Source organism: Ixodes scapularis, unplaced genomic scaffold, assembly GCF_016920785.2.
Source record: "Ixodes scapularis isolate PalLabHiFi unplaced genomic scaffold, ASM1692078v2 PGA_scaffold2__306_contigs__length_199485367, whole genome shotgun sequence".
In the NCBI taxonomy this organism is placed as follows: Eukaryota; Metazoa; Arthropoda; class Arachnida; order Ixodida; family Ixodidae; genus Ixodes; species Ixodes scapularis.
The window spans coordinates 181,701,385-181,710,160 of record NW_024609857.1 but is presented as its reverse complement, the minus strand read 5'-3'; the positions used below and the strand labels follow the sequence as shown (position 1 = coordinate 181,710,160).

Here is an 8,776-nt window from a genome sequence, read left to right as displayed (position 1 = left end):
GACCGTTTTTAATATCGACCGAATGATGGTAACAGAAATCAAGTACAAAAAAAAACCGTCGATCCCGTACCTATTCTTTTCTTCTAGCTCTCTTCTTTTGCACCGTCGTCGTCTTCTTCTAGTGGTAATCCTTGATACCTTGCAAGATATTTTATATCTTCCCCCGCCCTTTCAGATATCGTTTAATGAAAGCAATCCTCAAGTGGGTACAGGAGTTGAATCGGCCTTCTCAGAATCTTGTTTCCTGGTCCTCGGAGAAGGCATGTGCGCACAAGCCCGTCTCGACCGGGGTACGTTTTTTCAACCTTACACATTTTCCAGAACGCTCGATGCTTCTTGTCTCCAATCAAAACCAACTGTCCCTCCTTTATCTGGCTGCCCCTAACGTCCATTTTCAGAAGAGCGCCTCTTATTTCCTTCAGGTACTCCTGATGCCATCTGCGCCACCAGTCTTTCGATGAGCTTTGTTTGGCTCTCCAGGCCTCTCCAATATCAGCGCTCCAATTTGTGCCAGAACTGGGGAGGCGCTGTTTTCCGCCAACTATATCAGCAGGTGTGATTGCGATCGGTTCCTCAGCTTCGTTGTATGTGTATGTCAGTGGGCGGTTGTTCATTGCACCCTCTACTTCCGCGGTGAGTGTGAGCAATTCCTCACTGCTGAGCAACTTCCGTCCAATCACCTTCCTCATTGACGCCTTCATGCTCCTTACCATCCGCTCGTAGAATCCACCCCACCACGGTGCTTGCTCGGCGATGTATTTCCACTTGATCTGGTGCGTCGCTATAAAATCTTTAATCTGGGGGCCCTGTATGACTTTTATCACCTCAGTGATATCCTTGTCCGCTCTCTTGAATGTTCTAGCGTTATCGCTGTACACCACAGAGCACACTCCTCTTCGTGCAACAAATCTTCTAAACGCTTGCATGAAGCTGCTTGTCGATATGCTGGGCACAACTTCCAGGTGTACCGCTCTGGTTACCGCGCAAGTGAATATTGCGATGTACATCTTTGTTACTCCTCCGGACGATTTTGCGTAAAGTGGTCCAGTGAAGTCTATACCCACAACACTGAATGGAGGGCTTTGCGTGACTCTGTCTGCTGGTAAGGGAGCCATCTCTTGATCGAGCGGTCTGGTGTTGTACCTTTTGCACTCAATGCATTTGCTTAAAATCTTTTTGATTAACTGTCGTTCTTGCAACACCCAGAACTTCGTCCTCAGGCGCGCCAGCGTGTCTCTTACTCCTCCGTGCAAGGTGAGATGGTGCACATGCCGCACCAGAATCTCTGTGAAGTGACTGTTCTTCGGCAATATCGCTGGATGTCGTTCTTCAAAACCAAGCTGGCTCTCCTGAAGACGACCTTCTAGCCTGAGCACCCCATCTTTACTCCTGAAGACTTTCGCTCCATGTAGCAGCTCTGCATCTTTTCATCCTCTCACCTTCGTTGTGACTTCCTGGTTTAGGAGTGATATATTTTGCTCTTGTTTGATGAGATAGCGCTCAGCTTCCTCCAGTTCTTCAGCTGTTATAGGGCCCGTAGTGTTGCTTCCTCTTGTCCTTTTTATGTACCTGAACACCCAAGCTGTCACTCTCAAGAGCCTTACGTACGAGCTGAACCTTCGAGTGTCGATTATATTGGTGAGTGTTAGGTTTACCACGCACAGTTCTGTCTTCACTGGTTCACTTCCTTCTTCTCTTATTTTATACTCATATGGTGGTCGTGTTTGGCTCTCGATTAGCCATTCTGGTCCTTTCCACCATAAACGTGAGGTCACAAGTTGGCAAGCCTTTACTTCTCTCGTTAGGAGATCGGCAGGATTTTCTGCACTTCGTACGTAGTTCCACGCTTCTGGTTCTGATCTTTGAATTATTTCCTTCAACCTGTTTTCGACAAACGATTCCCTTCTTTTACTTTCTTTGATCCTGTGTAGCACAATAGTGGAATCTGTCCAAAAGCAAGATTGGCTGATCTTCCGAACTAAATTTTTAGTGACATACTCATTCAGCCTTGCTGCCATGGTAGCGGCTAAAAGTTCTAACCGTGCTAGTGAAATTGCTTTTAGCGGAGCAATTCGACCTTTTGCTAGAAGCAGTTGCGCTTCCTTGTTTCCATCTTTGTAGGTGCTAACTATATACGCCGCTGCGCCGTACGCAAATGGACTTGCATCTGAAAAGATATGTAGGTCGGCTTTCTGAACCGATTGTCGTTGATTAGCGTCATAACATCGGTGTACGCTGACTTGCTTTAGGTCCTCCAGCTCATTTATCCATGTCGTCCATTCCCTGGTTTCCTTCTCTGGCAGTGGATCGTCCCATGTGATGCCTTTCGTCCAAAGTTCTTGGAATTCTCTCTTAGCTCTCACTGAAAATGGTGTGAGCAATCCCAAGGGATCAAACAGTCTTGCTGTTATTTGCAGCACTTGCCGCTTGGTAAGAGTTGCTCCATTGAGCCTAACCATCCACTTTTCGACTGGAAAACTGAGCTCGTCCGATGTAGTATTCCATATTAGGCCCAATACTCCGTTCTCTTCGGCTTTGGCCACCTCCGTGTTGCCCTCATCGTAATGCGCAAATTCATTTTGCACCTCCTGATTATTCGACACCCAATTTCGCAAGTTCATTTTCGCTCTAGCGAAGATACATCGGGCTTCACGGTACGTCTTTGTAGCCTCCTCTGCAGTGTCTGCTCCAAGTAACACGTCGTCGACATAAACATTCTTCTTTAATTGGGCAACTGTTTCCGGAAACTTGTCCTCCACCGTTTTCATGTGATATCGAAGAGTCGCCGCGAGGAGAAAAGTGCTTGGTGCAGTGCCAAACGTCACTCTCTTCATCCTCCATACTTCCATTTTAGGGTGCTGTTCCGAAAGGCTCGGCTTTTCTTTCCACCAGTACAAGCGGAGCGAATCTCTGTCTTCCTCGTGTATGCCAATCTGCAAAAAGGCCTTTTCCACGTCCGCCACCATTGCGATATGATGATGTCGGAAGTTGATCAGTAAAGCCACAATATCTTTGTTTAAGTTTACGCCAACTTCCAGATTGTCGTTTAACGAAGATCCGGGCGAACCGCTCGATGATGCATCGAATACTATGCGGATTTTCATGGTGGCCTTGTCATCTCGCATTACGGCCTGATGTGGCATGTAGTAGCATAGTCGCCCGTTTGTGTCCTCATCTTTCACTTTTTCTGCAACGCCGGTGTTTAAATAATCTCGTATCGCTCTGTCATACTTCTCAAGTAGTTCCGGATTCTTCTGTAGCCTTCTGGTCAGTTGGTTCAGCCTTTTTAAAGCCAGTCCTCTGTTGTCATCTAAGCTAACTGTTGACTTCCATGGCAGTCGGACGTGGTACCTGCCCTCCTGGAAAGTTGCTGTATCTTCAAACTTGGCGAGTATGTCTTCGTCGTGGCCGTTTTCTATTGGACTCTCTTTGATGCCTGCTGCTTCCAGTTCCCAAAATTTTTCAAGGCGTCGTTGACCTCCTCGACTGTTGCAGTTACGTTCAAGACCATGACTGTGGAAGAAGTCGTCAATTCTGAATGAACTGTCATCGGTCCTTGAATTGTCCATCCTACCACTGTTTCCATGGCAGTGATTCTTTTGTCTAGCTTCTTAATTCGTCCAGTACACATCTCCCAGTAATGATCCGAACCAATCAGAATTCTCGTAGCTTCGTTACTGATTACTTTTTCTGGGTCGTCTGCTAGTGGTATGTTCATCCTTTTCAGGTTCCTTTGAATATTGATGTCTGGCCTTGGCAGCGTCTCTCTTGAGATGACTTCCACCTCTAAGGCCTCTATCAAAAATTCTTCTGTCATTGGCTCTTTTTTCAGCTTCACCTCCACTACATTGAGTATTCGCTCCACCTCTTTTCCCCCAAATGATCCAATAATGAGTCTTTCTTTTCTGAGAACTTTGCATCCCAATTTCTTGGACAAGGTTGCGGTTATAAACGACCGCTGGCTTCCGCTATCCAGCATCACTCGGCAATAATCTGATGATAATCTTCCTTCTGTCCAAGCGACCGCTGTTTGTAGTAACACGCACGTGCTGCTACGGCAGATCTGTTGTGAGGCATGGAAATTGCTTGCCCTCTCCGTAGACACCTCTTGATCGCGGTACAATGTTGCACTACTTGCGTGTGCGCTTTGATCAGGTGTGTTTACTGTTATGCGTTGAGTGGATATGCTTTGGTTGATTCCTTCACCCTGCTCGTTACGGCGGCACATTGATGTTGCATGCCTTTGCTTGCAGGCCTTGCAGGTTATCCTGGCTTGGCAGAACCTAGCTGTGTGGTTTGGTCTTGTACAGCGAAAACACCTTCTGTCGACTCGGAGTTTTGACTTCCTGTCCTCATATGAATGCGTTTTCGTGCAGTCTTCAGCGTAGTGACCAATTTGATCACAGAAGAAGCATTTACGCGCTGCTGTGCTCTGGAACGTCGACGCACATGCAGAATACTTTGCAGGTGGGGATCGCGCTGTCGCGTTACTGTTTCTCGTTTCTTCTTCTGTCACCTCTTCCCTGCATCTCACTTGATGTTTGATGTAGTCAATTAGACTCTTCAACATTTCCTGATTTGTTCTTCCTGAGGTCTCGTCCGCTTGTTGTGACGTGGACGCTACTGGATCACGTGATCTTGATTGTTCCTTCACTTTGAAGTCTACCAGCATGTCTGTTGGTACTGCTTTCTTCAATATTGGAAACAGCATTGCAGCATATGACCCGATAAGTACCCCCATTGATTCAAGCCCACTTGTGTGCACCTGTATCTTCTGGTACAGCCGAGCTAGACCATTATGGTCTCTGCAGGATTTCACTTGATCCAGGTTGATGAGAGCATTCATATGTGCCTCGATCAAGTTGTCTTCACTCCCAAAGTTGTCTTTTAATAGTTTTATCACCTGTTCATAGTTTCGTTCCGAAAACTGCAGCCCCTCAATGGCCAAGGCGGCTTTTCCCGCAAGCACCGTCATAAGGTAGTTGAACTTATGTCCGTTTGACATCCCCGGTCTTAAATGAATTGACGTTTCGAACTGATGCCAGAATCTTTGCCACATCAATTTGTTTTCATCGAACTTCACGAGTTCGAGCTTTGGCAGCTTCACCAGTTCATTCATCTCACGCGGTGCGGTTTCTCTTAACGCGGGAACTTGGCCACCATGTTCTCCTCTCTGCGTACCCTGCGTTGTGTTTTGAATACTGACTTCTAACTTGGAGATTGCAGTTATTACCTTGAGATCGTATTCGATCACCCTCTCATATTCTGCATCCGCGCTTTCGGCCGTCAGAAATTGTTCCATTTGAGTGTTCGTCTCTCTGAGCGTTTCTGCGACTCCTTTAATCAGATTAGCCGATAGCAAGAGATCGTTCTTGTCAGCATTTTCTTCAATTTTTTTGTCGGCGTCCGTTATTAGGTGAGTTATATGCGTCCTTAGAGCCTTTCTCTTTCTGGTTACAACGTCCCTGCTCATTGTCAAATGTTCAAAGGGCTTACGACTGCTGAGCACTGGTGTCCGGTCTCCGCCTGCTGTTCCTTGGCTGTTCCTCCTGTTCTGTCCAGGTCCTCGTCAGCCGCTCCTTCGCCGACTTCTTCTGTCCACGTTTCTTCGTTGGCGAAGCATAGATCCTGGTCACGGCACCATGTTTCGGCGAGGAAGCCAAGGAGCCGTTGCGATTGAGACCGTTTTTAATATCGGCCGAATGATAGTAACAGAAATCAAGTACAAAAAAAAACCGTCGATCCCGTACCTCTTCTTTTCTTCTAGCTCTCTTCTTTTGCACCGTCGTCGTCTTCTTCTAGTGGTAATCCTTGATACCTTGCAAGATATTTTATATACGCTAAAGTTTTCGCTAAATGGAGAAAAAGTAAACGCTTGGGAGCTTAAAATGTCTGAACATGTGGTACCTGTGTGGTGAACTAGCGTAAAATCATTTTTCAACGTTTAAGAGCTTCAATCAAGAATACCAGATGCCATGTCTTCGTAGTTTGGCTCCACTTTATGGTAGCAGTACTTCTTCACAAAACTTGTGGAGCATGACAGAGCTGGTCCGGCATGGCACGCCCGGGGAAAAACCCCGGCCACGACCGGATGGAGGAGTGGCAGACGAACTGGGCGAGGAGTCACCCAAGCTTGTCTTGACACCTCCTTTCACAGGAGCTGCATGGGTAGCATGCTGCTCCTTCGGTAGGGGGACCCTCTCCACCGAGCAGGAGCGAGAAGCTCGCTCCTCCCTAGGAGGGGACCTAAGAGAGGGGGCAGGCGAGGCTGCTACCGGCCTGTCCTTGGATGGAGGGGCAGCTTGTAAGCTACCACCAGGGACTGGAGGAAGCTGCTGCTGCCCTGGTCGGGGAGCCGGGGCCCTAAGGTTGGCCGCCAAGATCTCGGGAGAGACCTGGGTGGCCCTTGACTCCGAGCGCGGTGCAGGGCCCCTGCGCACCGCCTCAGCATAACTACCCTTTGACAAAAAGGAAAAACGCTTTTTTGCTTCTATGTATCTGATATTTTCTTTGACTTTAAGGGCAAGAATATATTTTTCTTGCTGAAAGAAAGGACAGCTGCGGTAGTAAGCGGGGTGTGGTTTACCGCAGTTAGCGCAATGGGCCACGGCCTCGCAAATGTCGGAGACGTGGCATTGACTTCCACACTTTGCACATGTCTCCCTTCCGCGACAGCTGCGTGATCCGTGGCCAAAACGCTGACAACGGAAGCACCGCTGTGGGCTGGGGACATAAGAATGGATGCGGCAATTAAGGTACCCTGCTTTAATTGTCTCTGCTAGAGTGTGTCTCTGGAAAGTCAAAATAACATGCTTCGAGGGAATTTCTTCACCATTCTTTTCAAACAATATTCGTTTGACGGCGACGACACCAGAGCCTTCGAGGCCCTCAAGAAGTTCCTCCTCACTGGTATGAAGGAAGTCATCTTCAGAGAGGACACCACTAATGGTGTTAAGTGTACGGTGAGGGCTCACCGACACTTTCAAGTCAACAATGTTGGTCATCTTAGAGAGTGCTTCACTTTGTTTTTTCTGTTTCTACCTCCACAAGGAGGTCTCCACAGTGGAGCTTCTTAGCCTTATAGGAGAACCCTACAAGGTGCTCGAGAAATTTAGCTACAACAAAGGGTGAGAGCTTTGCAACTGGTTTCTGTTCATCCAGCGAATGAATGACAAAAAACTTTGTAAAGGCTTCTTCTTTAGATTCTTTTTCAATGGTCTTGGGTTCAAGACAACGCCTTTTAGAGGCTTGCCTTGAACGGGGTTTGGAGGAGTGGGGCGCCATAGGAGGGCAAAGAGTGTTCAGAATCCGCGGTGCACCGCCCACCGCCGAGCCCAACAAGGGGTTAGGTAACGCACCATAACAAGAAGGGCTTGGCTGGAGACGTTACACTAACAGTGCTGCCGGGAAACTATAACCAAGTGTGGATCTGGACGAGGGTATCTGTCACCACCCAAGGTTAGCCCTTGCCGCCAAAGAAGGTGAAATAAGAAGGAAGAGGAGAAGGAGAAGAAAGGTATAGAAAGGAGAGGTAGAGAAAGGCGACTGACTGAATCATCCTGGTCGGCCAAGCCAGGACACCCGTCTACGAGAAGCAGGGGCCGGAGCGGTGTATTGCATCGCCCGGGGGGCCCCGAAGGGTCCAAACATACCCCGGGCTTGGCTCAACCACCAAGGTCCCCTTTTCCCCGGACACGGGTACGCCACGCACAGCCAGACGTGGGTGGGCGAACCCACATGGCTCGGGGTTCGTAGTGACGCCACTCACCAAGCACCTACCAAAGTAGGTGCCCCCTGCGTGCGGGTATGGTGGCCCACGTGGCTGGGGCCCGTGGTGACGCTACTCACCAAGCACCTAGCACCTAAGGTGCAGGTGCCGCCTGCGGGGCTCGGGGTACGTGGAGACGCCACTCTCCAAACACCTGCTTTCACAGGTGCCTCCTGCGGGGCATTAACACTACATGAACTTGAGGCAGTACTGCATATTCCCAAGCGTACTGACCCTGGCCCTGATGGTATCCACTACGCTATGCTATGCCACCTACATCCCTCAACGTTAGAGCTCCTTTTGTTCCGTGTTTGGACAGAGGGTCAGTTCACGTTGTCTTGGTAGGTGGCCACTGTCATTCTCTGCTTAAGCCAAGCAAAGATGCTTCTTGTGCTTCCAATTACAGGCCGATAGCACTAATAAGTTGCCTCTCAAAAACACTGGAGAGAATGATAAACAAAAGGCTTATGTATTACCTAGGAAAAAGCAACCTTCTAGACAAATATCAGTGCGGTTTTCGCTCGTTTCGATCCACGTTAGATCAACTGGTTTAATTTGAGGCCACTGTACTGGAGGCATTTGCAGAAAGGCAACAGTGTTTTTCCGTCTTTATTTTTTTAGAGAAGGCATGTGCATTGGCCTGGCGTTTTGGAATTGTTTGGTCATGGTGTTCGAGGTAGAATGCGAGGTGGTGTTCGAAGTTACTTGCAACGTCGCGTTTTTCATGCAAGATTGGGAGCAACCTGTTCCAGGGAGTTTTTATTTCAAGAAAATGGAGTTTCCCAGGGAGGTGTCTACCGTAGCTTTTTTTTTTTTTATTGTAAAGTAGAATTTTGATGCCCGTGCTATACCCCTCTGGCGCAATATTCTGTATGTGTAAATGATATTTAATTTTTTTATTTTCTTGTAATCCTTCGATATGTGAACGTCGGGTCCAACTGGCAATTAACATCTTACAAAAATGGGCTGACACAAATTGTTTTTTGATTTCTTCAGAAAAAAAAACAG

General features: G+C 48.0%; 1 protein-coding gene across 1 annotated transcript; it reads right to left on the bottom strand.

Annotated features, from left to right (window-relative positions):
* Positions 1-3,415: 3,415 nt before the first annotated feature.
* On the bottom strand, positions 3,416-5,473 carry LOC120850257. Its single transcript, XM_040222708.1, has one exon. It carries the CDS (start codon positions 5,471-5,473, stop codon positions 3,416-3,418), a length of 2,058 nt encoding a protein of 685 aa, XP_040078642.1.
* Between the last annotated feature and the right edge of the window lie 3,303 nt (positions 5,474-8,776).

Bases quoted from the DNA above. Each gene is read 5' to 3' on its own strand.
- LOC120850257 (XM_040222708.1), bottom strand. From the start codon at position 5,473: ATGAGCAGGGACGTTGTAACCAGAAAGAGAAAGGCTCTAAGGACGCAT.